Raw genomic sequence first — 15,766 nt, 5'->3', positions numbered from 1 at the left:
AGCATGCCCCCATTCTCATCGACAGGGCTGTAGTGGAGCAGGTTGAGAGCTTCAAGTTCCTTGGCGTCCACATCACCAACAAACTAACATGGTCCAAGCACACCAAGACAGTCGTGAAGAGGGTACAACAAAACATATTCCCCCTAAGGAGACTGATGTTTTACATCTGCACCATTTACAGCATCTTGACGGGTTGCATCATTGCCTGGTATGGCAACTGCTCGGCCTCCGACCGCAAGGCACTACAGAGGGTAGTGCGTACGGCCCAGTACATCACTGAGGCCAAGCTTCCTGCCATCCAGGACCTCTCTACCAGGCGGTGTCAGAGGAAGGCCCTAAAAATTGTCAAAGACTGCAGCCACCCTGTTCTCTCTGCTACTGCATGGCAAGCGGTACCAGAGCGTCAAATATAGGTCCAAGAGGCTTCTAAACAGCTTCTACCCCCAAGCCATAAGACCCCTGAACAGCTAATCAAATGGTTATTCAGACTATTGGCATTGCCACCCCCCACCCCATAGTCACTTTAATAACTCTACCTACATGTAGTTACCTCGACACCGGTGCCCCCACACATTGACTCTGTACCGTACCCCCTGTATATAGCCCCGCTATTGTTATTTACTGCTGCTCTTTAATTCTTTGTTATTCTTATCACTTACTTTAAGGTATTTTCTTAACTGCATTGTTAGTTAAGGGCTTGTAAGTAAGCATTTCACTGTAAGGTGAAACATATGTTGCATTCGGCACATGTGACAAATACAATTTTATTTGATTATAAGACCATCAATATTTATAGGAAAGGAAAATCAACATCACCGTGCACTTTAACCACCCTGTGAAGTAATTTATTAATTATTTTATCTATAGCACAATAAATTGTATGGTTTCCCAAAGTCGTAGAGGGAGGACCACAAACAATATCATCGTGTAACTCCAAGTTCTCTTCCATATGATGGTTTTTAATACCAATATTTGGTCATAAAGGCGTTTCCACTGCCATGTCTCACAAAATCACAGCTGTCATGATTATTTTTTTTATATGTATGAAAAACTGGATGAGCAATTAGCACTAGATGGGCTATTAGCATTTCCAGATTATTCAAAAATATCTGGAAATGTATTGTATAACTCAATTATGAATTGAAGTGTCAAAGTGCATTCGGAAAGTATTCAGACCCCTTCCCTTTTTCCACATTTTGTTATGTTACACCCTTATTCGAAAATGGATTAAATAACACATTTTCATTAATCTACACAATACCCCATAATGACAAAGAGAAAATAGGTTTAGACATTTTTGAGAGAAGAATGGGAGAAATTCTCCAAATACAGGTGTGCTAAGCTTGTAGCGTCATACCCAAGAAGACTCAAGGCTGTAATCGTTGCCAAAGGTGCTTCAACAAAGTACTGAGTAAAGAGTCTGATTACTTAAGTCAATTTCATATCAACTGTGGGAGCAATTATTAGGAAATGGAAGACATACAAGACCACTGATAATCTCCCTCGATCTGGGGCTCCACGCAAGATCTCACCCCTGGGGTCAAAATGATCACAAGAACGGTGAGCAAAAATCCCAGAACCACACGGGGGGACCTAGGGAATGACCTGCATAGAGCTGGGACCAAAGTAACAAAGCCTACCATCAGTAACACACTACGCCGCCAGGGACTCAAATCCTGCAGTGCCAGACGTGTCCCCCTGCTTAAGCCAGTACATGTCCAGGCCCGTCTGAAGTTTGCTAGAGAGCATTTGGATGATCCAGAAGAAGATTGGGAGAATGTCATATGGTCAGATGAAACCAAAATATAACTTTTTGGTAAAAACTCAACTCGTCGTGTTTGGAGGACAAAGAATGCTGAGTTGCATCCAAAGAACACCATACCTACTGTGAAGCATGGGGGTGGAAACATCATGCTTTGGGGCTGTTTTTCTGCAAAGGGACCAGGACGACTAATCCGTGTAAAGGAAAGAACGAATGGGGCCATGTATCGTGAGATTTTGAGTGAAAACCTCCTTCCATCAGCAAGGGCATTGAAGATGAAACGTGGCTGGGTCTTTCAGCATGACAATGATCCCAAACACACTGCCCGGGCAACGAAGGAGTGGCTTCGTGAGAAGCATTTCAAGGTCCTGGAGTGGCCTAGCCAGTCTCCAGATCTCAACCCCATAGAAAATCTTTGGAGGGAGTTGAAATTCCATGTTGCCCAGCAACAGCCCTAAAACATCACTGCTCTAGAGGAGATCTGCATGGACGAATGGGCCAAAATACCAGCAACAGTGTGTGAAAACCTTGTGAAGACTTACAGAAAACGTTTGACCTCTGTCATTGCCAACAAAGGGTATATATCAAAGTATTGAGATAAACTTTTGTTATTGACCAAATACTTATTTTCCACCATAATTTGCAAATAAATTCATTAAAAAATCCTACAATGTGATTTTCTGGATTTTTTTTCTCATTTCGTCTGTCATAGTTGAAGTGTACCTATGATGAAAATTACAGGCCTCTCATCTTTTTAAGTAGGAGAACTTGCACAATTGGTGGCTGACTAAATACTTTTTTGCCCCACTCTATATATATATATATATATATATATATATATATATATTGTGAAACAAGCATGTAATGTAAATAGGCTACAGTAGCCTATACTTCAGAGGGGAGAGGGGAAGGTAGTCTCCACACACTAACACAGGCAAATATTGTAAGATATCAGGCAGACACTGGAAGTAGTTTCAGATTGAGGGCTTTGCATAGGCGGTTTGTTGTATTTTTTTGTGGGACTGGAAAACAATGCCCAGAACATAAAATAATGTTATTAACCAGTTCTCATATGTTTTGGCTCTGTTCCTGGAACAGTATAGATCACTTTCGTTCCTCGTTCTGTTTCTGTTTCTAGAAACGTTTATTTTCTGGTTTTTGGTTCTGTTCCCTGAACCGGTTCCAACCCCTGCCTCCACCCAATAATTATCATCAAGAAGTCGACAAGATTTCCAATGTAACAGTACTTGAAGCCATCAACATGCTCACAGCTAGGTTTGATAAGTAAGTCAGAGCACTTGAGGACATTAACTCTCAAATTAAACAGAACACGTTGATGCAATCACAAATGCATCTAAGAATGTTCAATTCAATGCTGCTGAGATAAAAGAAAGCAAAACGAAAATTGCTTACCTGGAAAAGGACTCATTACTCCTGAAAGACAACGAGGTAAAAACCAAGGCCATAGAAAATTAAAGCGTATAAATGTGGATGGAACCTCTGAATCAACAGGATGGAGGAAAATAATGAGGAGAACGCTAGAGGTAATCCGTCTCCTTGCTGAGATCGCACCCCACCTGTCAGGGAAGCTGGAGAACGTCTTCGGCTCCCATGCCCTGGATCCGTAGGAAGGAAGACAAGAAGCACCAAAAGATGATCATCCAGTTCTCCATGCGTCGGTACCAAGACAGGTTCTGGAGAATCCCAAAGCTGTCTTCTGTTTGTAAAGAAGATGGTTAAATCAAATTGTATTTGTCACATTCGCCGAATATAACTGGTTTAGACTTTCATGAAATGCTAGCTTTTGAGCCCTTCCCAACAATGCAGAGTTTAAAAATAAAATAGTAACAAGATGGATAAAATACACAAATGAATCGACACTGAACAAAAATATAAACGCAACATGTAAAGTGTTGGTCCCATGTTTCTTGAGCTGAAATAAAAGATCGTAGAAATGTGCCATTTGCACAAAAAGCTTATTTCTCTAAGTTGTTGTGCACAAATTTGTTTACATCCCTGTTAGTGAGCATTTCTCTTTTGCCAAGATAATCCATCCACATCACAAGTGTGGCATATCAAGTAACTGATTAAACAGCATTATCATTACACAGATCCTAGAAATGTGGACACTAAAAGGCCACTCTAAAATGTGCAGTTTTGTCATAACACAACACATACAGCAGTTGCCAGATAATTGAATGTTAATTTATCTACCATAAACTGCCTCCGATGTAGTTTTAGAGAATTTGGCAGTACGGCCAATTGGCCTCACCACCGCAGACAACGTGTATGGCGTTGCGTGGTTGAGCAGATTGCTGATGTTCACTTTGTGAACCGAGTGCCTTATGGTGGCGGTGTGGTTATGGTATGGGAAGGCATAAACTACGGACAACAAACACAATTGCATTTTATTGATGACAATTTGAATGCACAGAGATTGCGTGACGAGATCCTGAGGCCCATTGTCGCGCCATTCATCTGCAGCCATCACCTCATGTTTCAGCATGATAATGTACGGCCCCATGTCACAAGGATCTGTACACAATTCCTGGTAGCTGAAAATGTCCCAGTTCTGCATACTCACCAGAGCATATCTGCATTCCCAGTCGTGTGAAATCCATTGATTAATACCAAAAAAGTGTTAAACAAATTAAAATATATTTTAGATTCTTCAAAGTAGTCACCCTTTGCCTTGGTATTTGGTATTTATTAGGATCTCCATTAGCTGTTGCAAAAGCAGCAGCTACTCTTCCTGGGGTCCACACAAAACATGAAACAAGACGTAATACAGAACATTAATAGACATGAACAGTTTAAGTACGGAACTACATAAAAAAATGTTTTAAAGTCACACGTAGCCTACATATAAATGCATACACACAAGCTATCTAGGTCAAATAGAGGAGAGGTGTTGCTTTATCTGTTTTTAAAAACCAGGTTTGCTGTTTATTTGAGCAATATGAGATGGAACGGAGTTGCATGCAATAATGGCTCTATAAAATACTGTACGCTTTCTTGAATTTATTCTGGATTTGGGGACTGTGAAAAGACCCCTGGTGGCATGTCTGGTGGAGTAAGTGTGTGTCTGAGCTGTGTGTAGGTTAACTATGAATACAATTTGGGATTTTCAACACGTTTCTTATAAAAAGAAGAGGTGATGCAGTCAGTCTATTCTCAACTCTTAGCCAATAGTTAAACTGGCAAGCATAGTATTTATATCAGCACACTGATTGCAATGAATAGCAAAACGTGCAGCTCTGTTCTGCGCCAGCTGCAGCTTAACTAGGTATTTCCTTGCAGCACTGGACTGGACAATAACTAAGATTAGACAAAACTTGATGACAGCTTTGCACACGCTTGGCATTCTCTCAACCAGCTTCACCTGGAAGGGTTTTCCAACAGTCTTGAAGGAGTTCCCACATATGCTGAGCACTTGTTGGCTGCTTTTCCTTCACTCTGCGGTCCAACTCATCTGAAACCATCTCAATTGGGTTGAGGTCAGGGGATTGTGTTGGCCAGGTCATCTGATTCAGCACTCTATCACTCTCCTTCTTGGTCAGATAGCCTTTACACAGCCTGGAGGTGTGTTGGGTCATTGTCCTGTTGAAAAACAAATGATAATCCCACTAAGCGCAAATCCGATGGGATGGTGTATCGCTGCTGAATGCATTGGTAGCCATGCTGGTTAAGTGTGCCTTGAATTCTAAATAAATCACCAGAAAAGCACCATCACACCTCCTCCTCCTCCATGCTTCACGGTGGGAACCACACATGCAAAGATCATCCGTTCACCTACTCTGCGTCTCACAAAGACATGGCGATTGGAACCAAAAATCTCACACCAGACCAAAGGACAGATTTTCACTGGTCTAATGTCCATTGCTCGTGTTTCTTGGCCAAAGCAAGTCTCCTCTTCTTATTGGTGTCCTTTAGTAGTGGTTTCTTTGCAGCAATTCAACCATGAAAGCCTGATTTACGCAGTCTCCACTGAACAGTTGATGTTGAGATGTGTCTGCTACTTGAACTCTGTGAAGCATTTATTTGGGCTGCAATCTGAGGTGCAGTTATTGTAATGAACTTATCCTCTGCAGCAGAGGGAACTCTGGGACTTCCTTTCCTGTGGCGGTCCTCATGAGAGCCAGTTCCATCATAGCGCTTGATGGTTTTTGCGATGGCACTGGAAGAAACTTTAAAAGTTCTTCAAATTTTCCGCATTGACTGACATTCATGTCTTAAAGTAATGATGGACCATCGTTTCTCTTTGCTTATTTGACCTGTTCTTGCCATAATATGGATTTTTTTTTTAACCAAGTAGGGCTATCTTCTGTATAGCACCTCTACATTGTCACAACACAACTGATTGGCTCAAACGCATTAAGAAGGAAAGAAATTCTTAACTTTTAACAAGGCACACCTTTTAATCTAAATGCATTCCAGGTGACTACCTCATGAAGCTGGTTGAGAGAATGTCAATGTTGTAAATGACTATTGTAGCTGGAAATTGATGATTTTTATGGATTATCTACATAGGCGTACAGAGGCCCATTATCAGCAACTAATCCAAGTTTAGCATTTTAAAAGGCTAATTGATCATTAGAAAACCCTTTTGCAATTATGTTAGCACAGCTGAAAACTGAGTATCAGCATTTGTGGGTTCGATTACAGGCTCAAAATGTCAAAGAATCCGGCGTCGGTCTAGCAATGCAGTCTTAAAACGCATGGGGGCGTTGCGAATCCCCTGTGTTGTGGACATCGCCATTGAATGCATGACATACGGCTAATGGACATTGTGAACGAGGCTTTAGGGGGTATATTAATCGTACATTCAACATTTATACATATTTTATTTGACTTTTCTCTCTCAACACTTTCTCCAGGGCCTTTTGATTACCTTGATCAACACTCTCATCTTGACCCCCCCCTCCTCCCATTAAGTGGGAGTGACCACTGTTCCAACAGCACTGTCGCTTCTCAATTCTGCACTGGTGCGCTGTGGACTACACACTTGACGCGCGCCTTTTCAGAAACGGATTGTCTATGCTGAGTTTGCTTTCCTTGACATGTAGTGTTGACAGTGTTGGGACTAGTTAGCGAAGATGTGCTGAAGCCACCGGTAAACGATAGCTTGTTGACAGTTATTTTTAGTTCCCGCTCGCGCACGATGAAAGAGAAACGGACCGCGAAATCACCAGTGGTGCACGGTGACAAGTGAAGTGCAAGCAGCAGTCAACAGAGGTCCCTTTTGGAAGGAATCGTAGAACGATGAAGTCGAGGAGAGACAAACTGAAAATCCCCTCTCTTACTTTGGAGTAAGTTGTATGTTTTTATATGGTGTATAATTTATGCATACATGATCTACATAACTGAATAATTAAATGTTCTCGGGGAACCATTCTCGGGGAATAGTTACTTAAGTTACTTTACAAAGACGTCTTATGTGCTTTATACGAAAAGACAACAGGCTACAGTTGTGTGCCAATGTATTTCTCAACTCTACCAGTTGCAACCAGTTTGTGGAACACGCAGTATGGAACCTACAGACCCAATAGTGTGTATCGAAACCCACTGCAGCATGTAGACTACAGGAGTTTTGAACTTGCACTTGATTTTGTGATTATTGTGGTGTATAACTCGCAACATTAATTCATTGTTCTGTCTGTGATCTATATAAGCAATAAGGCCCGAGGAGGTGTGGGATATGGCCAATATACCACGCCTAAAGGCTGTTCTTAAGCACGGTGCAACTCGGAGTGCCTGGACAAAGCCCTCCCGAGTGGCGCAGTGGTCTAAGGCACTACATCTCAGTGCTAGAGGCATCACTACAGGCACCCTGGTTCGAATCCAGGCTGTATCACAACCGGCCGTGATTGGGAGTCCCATAGGGCGATGGACAATTGGCCCAGCGTTGTCCGGGTTTGGCCGGTGTAGGCCGTCATTGTAAACAAGAATTTGTTCTTCATTGACTTGCCTGGTTAAAAAAAGGTGAAATAAAAATATAATAAAAAATATTTAAAAAACACTGTTGACATTTACAGTTATGGCCAAAAGTGCTTGGAATCAATGTTCTTCCTCTGTCAATCATGGTTACCTGCAAGAAACACGTGCCGTCATCATTGCTTTGCACAAAAAGGGCTTCACAGGCAAGGATATTGCTACCAGTAAGATTGCAGCTAAATCAACCATTTATCAGATCATCAAGAACTTCAAGGAGAGCGGTTCAATTGTTGTGAAGAAGGCTTCAGGGTGCCCAAAAAAGTCCAGCAAGTGCCAGGACCGTCTCCTAAAGTTGATTCGGCTTCGGGATCGGGGCACCACCAGTACAGAGCTTGCTCAGGAATGGCTGCAGGCAGGTGTGAGTGCATCTGCACGCACAGTGAGGCAAAGACTTTTGGAGGGTGGCCTTGTGTCAAGAAGGGCAGCAAAGAAGCCACTTCTCTCCAGGAAAAACATCAGGGACAGACTGATATTCTATAAAAAGTACAGGGATTGGACTGCTGAGGACTGGGGTAGTCATTTTCTCTGATGAATCCCCTTTCCGATTGTTTGGGGCATCCGGAAAAACGCTTGTCCGGAGAAGACAAGGTGAGTGCTACCATCAGTCTTGTGTCATGCCAACAGTAAAGCATCCTGAGTGTAACGATCTGGGTGTAGAAAACAACTACCCACAAAACCCATGTGGGCAAGAGCTACCTAATCAACTGTCCCTGATTGAGAACCATACCCGTCCAAAAACAAGGAAATACAAAAACATAGAAAAAAGAACATAGAATGCCCACCCTAGTCACACCCTGGCCTAACCAAAATAGAGAATAAATAGCCTCTCTATGGCCAGGGCGTGACGCTGAGACCATTCATGTGTATGGTTGCTTCTCAGCCAAGGGAGTGGGCTCACTCACAATTTTGCTTAAGAACACAGCCATGAATAAAGAAAGATACTAACCCATCCTCCAAGAGCAACTTCTCCCAACCATCCAGGAACAGTTTGGTGACGAACAATGTCTTTTCCAGCGTGATGGAGCACCTTGCCATAAGGCAAAAGTGATAACTAAGTGGCTCGGGGAACAAAACATCGATATTTTGGGTCCATGGCCAGGAAACTCCCCAGACCTTAATCCCATTGAGAACTTGTGGTCAATCATCAAGAGGCGGGTGGACAAACAAAAACCCACAAATTCTGACAAACTCCAAGCATTGATTATGCAAGAATGGGCTGCCATCAGTCAGGATGTCACCCAGAAGTTAATTGACAGCATGCCAGGGTGAATTGCAGAGGTCTTGAGAAAGAAGGGTCAGCACTGCAAATATTGAGTCTTTGAATCAACTTCATGTAGTTGTCAATAAAAGCCTTTGACACTTATGAAATGCTTGTAATTATACTTCACCATTCCATAGAAACATCTGACAAAAATATCTAAAGACACTGAAACAGCAAACTTTGTGGAAATTAATATTTGTGTCATTCTCAAAACTTTTGGCCACGACTGTAGGTGTCACGCCCTAGCCTTAGAGAGGCTTTTATTCTCTATTTTTGTTAGGCCAGGGTGTGACTAGGGTGGGCATTCTAGTATTTTTATTTCTGTGTTTTCTATTTCCTTGTTTTTGTCTGAGTGTGGTTCCCAATCAGAGGCAGCTGTCTATCGTTGTTTCTGATTGGGAATCATACTTAGGCAGCCTTTTTCCCACCTGTGTTTTGGGGGTAGTTATTTTTCTGTATAGTTTATGTGCCTTACAGAACTGTTAGTTTTTTTCACTTTGTCATTTTTGTTTGAGTGTTTTGATCAATAAAAATCATGAACACTTACAACGCTGCGCTTTGGTCCACTATTCCTTATGACGACAAGCGTGACGGAACTACCCACCACCAAAGGACCAAACAGCGTGACCAGGAGGAGCAGGGATCCTGGGCCCGGGAGAAGAGTGAGTGGAGGACCTCATGGACATGGGAGGAGGTTATGGCAGGGGACAAGACCCTGCCATGGAAACAGGCGGAAACAGCAAGGGAGGAGCGGCGGCGATACCAGGAGTCACGGCAACGAGGCAAGCACGAGAGGCAGCTCCCCATTTTTTTGGGGGGGGAGGCACAAGGGGAGAGTGGCAGAGACAGGGTTTAGACCTGAGCCAACTCCTCGTGCTTACCATGGGGAGCGAGTGACCGGTCAAGCACCATGCTATCCAGTTCTACGCACCATGCCTTCAGTGCGCATCCACAGCCCGGTGCGCTCTGTGCAAGCTCCCCGCAGTGGCCGTGCTAGAGTGGGCATTCAGCCAGGATGGATTGTGCCGGCTCAGCGTTCCTGGCCTCCGGTGCGTCTCTTCGGCCCAGGTTATCCTGCGCCAGCTCTACGCACGGTGACCCCGGTTCGCCAGCAAAGCCCAGTTTGGCCTGTTCCAGCTTCCCGCACTTGCCGGGCTAAGGGGGGTATCCAGCCAGGACGCGTTATGCCAGCTCGGCGCTCCAGACCTCCGGTGCGCCTCCACGGTCCAGTGTGTCCTGCGCTGGCTCTACGCACTATGCCTCCAGTGCACCGTCATAGCCCAGTGCGTCCTGTGCCAGCTCTCCACACTCACCGAGCTAAAGTGGCTATCCAGCCAGGACACGTTGTGGCAGCTCCACATACCAGGCTTCCAGTACGTCTCCTTAGTCCGGTGAGACCTGTTCCGGCTCCACGTACAAAGCCTCCGGCGACGATCCGCGGCACGAAGCCTCCGGCGGCGATCCGCGGCACAAAGCCTCCGGCGGCGGTCCCCTGTCCGCAGCCTCCGGCGACGGTCCCCTGTCCGCAGCCTCCGGCAACGGTCGGTGGTCTGGTTCCTACGGCGATGATCGGCGGCCCGGTTCCTCCAGTGAAGGTCCATGCACCAGGGCCACCACCAAAGCGGAGGTATCTGCGGGTGGAGGGGTGGTCTACATCCCGCACCGGAGCCGCCGCCGTGTAGGAATACCCACCCGGACCCTCCCCTTTAGAGTCAGGTTTTGCGTCTGGAGTCCACACCTTTGGGGGGGGGGGGGGGGGTACACCCTTATGGTGTCATAATCAGACATAAAAGAACTACAGTGCTAGGTTTTGTGGGGTTTGACACTCTTATGTCACAACAGGTTTAAATATGTGTCATGACAGTGATATGACCATATTATGACACTAGTTTTCAAGAAAAGTGTTACCGAAATGGAACCAATTATCAGATCATAAACTGACAATTTAAGGCATACTTCTCACTTTGTTGGGGGGATGGGCATAGGCCAGATTGAGGGATACTTCTTACTGTTTGTTTCAATGCAAAAATAGGCAAGCTACATTAGATCAGATCTTTTTCAAAGATACCTTAGCACACAGATTATTTGCCCTCTTCTGAATTATTGTTAAAATGGTTTCAGATGTCACATAGCTTCGATTCAGGCCAGTGTCAAACACATGATGTGGTATTTATTATGACCAAAATCCCAATTCACATCGCTCACTCCCTACTCATTTTGAAAATATGCACCAATTTTTCAACTGCTTTATAGTAATTCCTACCTCCCTCAAAGCATTAGCATTGCTGTAGTTCTTTTCTTTCCACCCACTTTCCTTCCTGAGCCAATGTAACCAGGGGCTGCTGCCTGCCTTCTGCCCACTAGACGTTGATCTATAAAGCGTACATTCGGAGCTTCTTCTCCAAAACTTATCTGACTCTCGCATGGATCACAAGCTCAGCACATGGTATTAACCCCCAGTTTTGTGGGTGCAGCACAATGAGCATTATAACCGCACCGCAGAGCCCCTTTTCTAAACGAGCACAGTGTTCACAGAACGCTTCACACATCAAGTTATTTCCACAAAATTGGAAGTATGCTTGGGGTCATTGTTCATTTGGAAGACCCATTTGCGACTAAGCTTTAACTTCCTGACTGATGACTTGAGATTTGGCTTTAATATATCCACATAATTTTCCATCCTCATGATGCCATCTATATTGTGAAGTGCACCAGTCCCTCCTGCAGCAAGCACCCCCGCAACATGATGCTGCCACCCCTGTGCTTCACGGATGGGATGGTGTTCTTCGGCTTGCAAGCCTCCCCCTTTTTCCTCCAAACATAACGATGGTCATTATGGCCAAACAGTTGTATTTTTGTTTAATCAGACCAGAGGACATTCCTCCAAAAAGTACGATCTTTGTCCCCATGTGCAGTTGCAAACCGTAGTCTGGCTTTTTTATGACGGTTTTGGAGCAGTGGCTTCTTCCTTGCTGAGCGCCCTTTCAGGTTATATCAATATAGGACTCTTTTCACTGCAGATATAGATACAGGAGGGCGACTCTGGAGGGAGGAGATGGGGAGACCTACAGGAGGCCTGGTGCGTGGAGGAGGCACCGGATAAACCGGGCTGTGGGGGAGCACAGGAGCTCTGGTGCGCAGCCTTGGCACCACTCCTCCAGGCTGGATGACCACTTTAGCCCGGCCCCTCCAGAGTGCAGGCACAGTTTGAACCGGGCTGTGGAGGAGCACTGGAGATCTGGTGCTTACCAATCGCACCTCTCCCTTAGGCTCAATGCCCACAATCGCCCGTCACGTGCGGAGCGCAGACATAGGGCGAACTGAACCCTCCCAACGCCCCGGAGACACTCAAAAAAACATTTTTGGGGCGCCTCTCGTGCCTGCTGCGCTGCCTTGCTTCATATCACCGCCTCTCCACTTTAGCTGCCTCCAGCTCTTCCTTGGGGCGGCGATATCCCCAGCCTGTTTATGAGTTCCACATAATATTTATTGTTGAAGTTAAACTTTTAGACAAAACAAAACAATAAAGAAAACAATGACCGAACAGCTTCGTAGTGCAAAGTACCTGGTCACAAACGAAGAACAAGATCCCACACAGAAAGAAGGAAAAAAAGCTACCTAAGTATGATTCCCAATCAGAGACAACGATAGACAGCTGTCCCTGATTGAGAACCGTACCTGGCCAAACACAAAGAAATAGAAAACATAGAAACATGAACATAGAATGCCCACCCAAATCACACCCTGACCAAACCAAAAATAGAGACATAAAAAGCTCTACGGTCAGGGCGTGACAGTTTTGCACTGGTTTCTGAAGAGCCCTCTGCTGCAACAGCACTGAAACCATATCAACAGTGTGCACTCGCGTTAGCAAAGCAGAGATCTGTACATGAAAATTAACATACAGTAGCCAGCCTTCTAGCTGGGTCAGCAACTTCTGAAAGCCGACCTGCTACAGCATTATAGATGAACAGGCATATTTTGACGATGGCAGATGTGTTGGGTAGTATACAGTCAGGTCCATTATTATTGGCACCCTTAAAAGGATTAGCAAACAAGACTATATTGTATGCTCCAAAAAATGTGAAATTGTATTATTTTATACCAATATATTCGCTCCGAGAAATGTCTTTTGTTTAACAAGTAATAACAAAAATATATAAAAAAGATAGGGGTCAAACTGATTGTTACTGTTGGCCCTGTTGCTGTTTTCGATACTTTTAACACCCTACCCTTGTGAGGATCACGACACAGCCTTTTTTCAAATGTTTTATGAGATTTGAGAACATGTTAGGAGGGATCTTAGACCATTCCTCCAGTGGCCATCGAAGTCTCTGGACTCGAACCCCAATGAAATCCTGTGGTTTGAATTGAAGAGGGCAGTCCATAAGAGCAGACAAAGGATATTACGGATCTGAAAAGGTTATGTATGGAGGAATGGTCTAAGATGCCTCCCAATGTGTTCTCCAATCTCATAAAACACTTCAGAAAAAAGCTCAGTGTCGTTATCCTCGCAAGGGTAGGGTACTGAAAACTGGGGTGCCAATAATTGACCCCTATCTTTTGGAGTTTTTTTATTATAAAATATCTTTCTCTGAGCAATTGTATAGCATAAATAATGTTGGCATGCAATATAGCTCAGTATTTGTCTTTATTTTATACAGTCTTTTTTGCTAATCTTAATTATTATTATGGACCCGACTGTATGAGTCTTCCTATAGAATACAGAGGACAGACAGCATGAGCTAATAGTATGCTCAAAACATAAGACTGTATACTGCAGTGGCGTTTGGTGGGAGGAGCTATATGAGGATGGGCTCATTGTAATGTCTGTAATGGAAGAATGTAATGGTATCAAACACATCAAACAATTGCATTCAAGCCATTACAATGAGACCATCCTCCTATAGCGCCTCCTCGCAGCCTCGTCTGGTGTACTGGTATGTGTAAATCTCTGATTCTCAATGGGGTCTCCATTGGGACATTAGAGGCTAGACCTATCAGACCACCAGTGTTACAGCGGGTAGACTTGGACAAGAACGTTATCAATGTGGAAACCAGGCCAAAGTAATCAATAAGTGATCTGAAAGTTATTTTCATTTAACTTCTGCTTTGACTGAAAACAGCATGTGACAAAATCATGCTGTGACCTGCCCTGGACATTGATCTGGTGTCCTGTGTGGTTCAGTTGGTGGAGCATGGCACCAGGGTTGTGGGTTCGATTCCCATAGGGGACCAGTACAACAATGTACGCACTCACTACTGTAAGAGCGTCTGCTTAATGACTAGTATCTATCTAATGACGGACTATCATATATACTGTACAATCAGGTACTGTCTGGAAAAAGTATTCTAAAACAGCGGCTGCGGAGTTGGGTAATGCCCCACCATTTGCAAACAGTTGTTGAGTGTCTATCACGGAACTATTAGTGTCAGCCAATGAAAGTGAGATGTTGGGGTGTAGTCAGCTGATACCCAGACACTGGTTGGCAACAGCAACAATGCTGAGTCAACACACTAATCCATGTGACTGTGTCTTGTCTTACAGTTTGTCACCCACTTGCCAAAGCCCAACTCTACTGAGCCCATGCAGCCCCTGCAGCCCTTTACAAACCCTTCATCCCTGGAGGTAAGAAAGATTACCCACATACAGCACACAGCCACACAAGTGGCTTGAGAACAGCTCCTATGAAGAACATGGGCGGGAGGTAGCCTAGCAGTTAAGAAGAGTGTTCGGCTAGTAACTGAAAGTTTGCTGGTTCAAATCCTGAGCCGAATAGGTGAAAATATGTTGATGTGCCCTTGAGCAAGGCACTTAACACGAATTTCTCCTGTAAGTCGCTCTGGGAAAGAGTGTCTGCTAAATGACTAGCTAAAATGTAATTATGAAGATAGTGTTTTAAAGCAGACTTACCTTTTACAGAAAGTATTTTTGCTTATTTCATTTGACTGATGAAAGCACAAAATGTTTCAATCACATTTTATCCAAACTCTCATTTTATCCAAATGTTTTGGATAAAATGTTGCAACATGCTAAATGCAGCTGCAATTAAATGTCTTAACTTGTAAGTCATGCTCTGTGTTTATGGTGGAAAAACAAAACATCTATTAGTTGTCTTTCCAGCCTATGTGGGTTGCCTGGCAACCCCCAATGGTGCGCTGCAGAGGAAATAAAACTGATTTGACAAACAGAAGCAGCATCCAGTATGCTATGTAGTGAGCACCAGGTTATTGTAATATATGGCGATAAATCATATCTGTATCTTGTTAATTTGGCAAAACTACCAAGAATGTTGTTCAGTTCTGTTAATAGAGGAACTGTTGATATTTTAAGATTACAGATTAACTTAATTTTTGTTGAAATTACATTATTTATTTGATCACCATCTAAGATTCTACTATTTTATAGTGTTGTGCATCAATTTGTTTCTCTATACTATCCTGAAATCTCTACACCACCCATTCCTTACCCTTAACTCAATCAATCAATCAATCAAATTTATTTTATATAGCCCTTCGTACATCAGCTGATATCTCAAAGTGCTGTACAGAAACCCAGCCTAAAACCCCAAACAGCAAGCAATGCAGGTGAAGAAGCACGGTGGCTAGGAAAAACTCCCTAGAAAGGCCAAAACCTAGGAAGAAACCTAGAGAGGAACCAGGCTATGTGGGGTGGCCAGTCCTCTTCTGGCTGTGCCGGGTGGAGATTATAACAAAACATGGTCAAGATGTTCAAATGTTCATAAATG

General features: G+C 43.9%; 1 protein-coding gene across 1 annotated transcript in view; it reads left to right on the top strand.

Annotated features, from left to right (window-relative positions):
* Window positions 1–6,482: 6,482 nt before the first annotated feature.
* Window positions 6,483–15,766, top strand: part of LOC110493215 (microtubule-associated serine/threonine-protein kinase 3) — a 53,206-nt gene continuing 43,922 nt past the window's right edge. The window contains exons 1-2 of the mRNA XM_021567512.3: window positions 6,483–7,071; window positions 14,566–14,646. Of these exons, the coding sequence (XP_021423187.2) occupies window positions 7,025–7,071; window positions 14,566–14,646 (128 nt within the window). The 5' untranslated portion in view covers window positions 6,483–7,024. The remainder of the gene's footprint in view (window positions 7,072–14,565; window positions 14,647–15,766) is intronic.

The sequence above is a fragment of the Oncorhynchus mykiss genome, chromosome 1 (assembly GCF_057628025.1).
Source record: "Oncorhynchus mykiss isolate SJ-2025 chromosome 1, ASM5762802v1, whole genome shotgun sequence".
NCBI classification, from domain to species: Eukaryota; Metazoa; Chordata; class Actinopteri; order Salmoniformes; family Salmonidae; genus Oncorhynchus; species Oncorhynchus mykiss.
The sequence above is the reverse complement of the archived record's forward strand: the minus strand, read 5'-3'. Positions and strand labels throughout refer to the sequence as shown.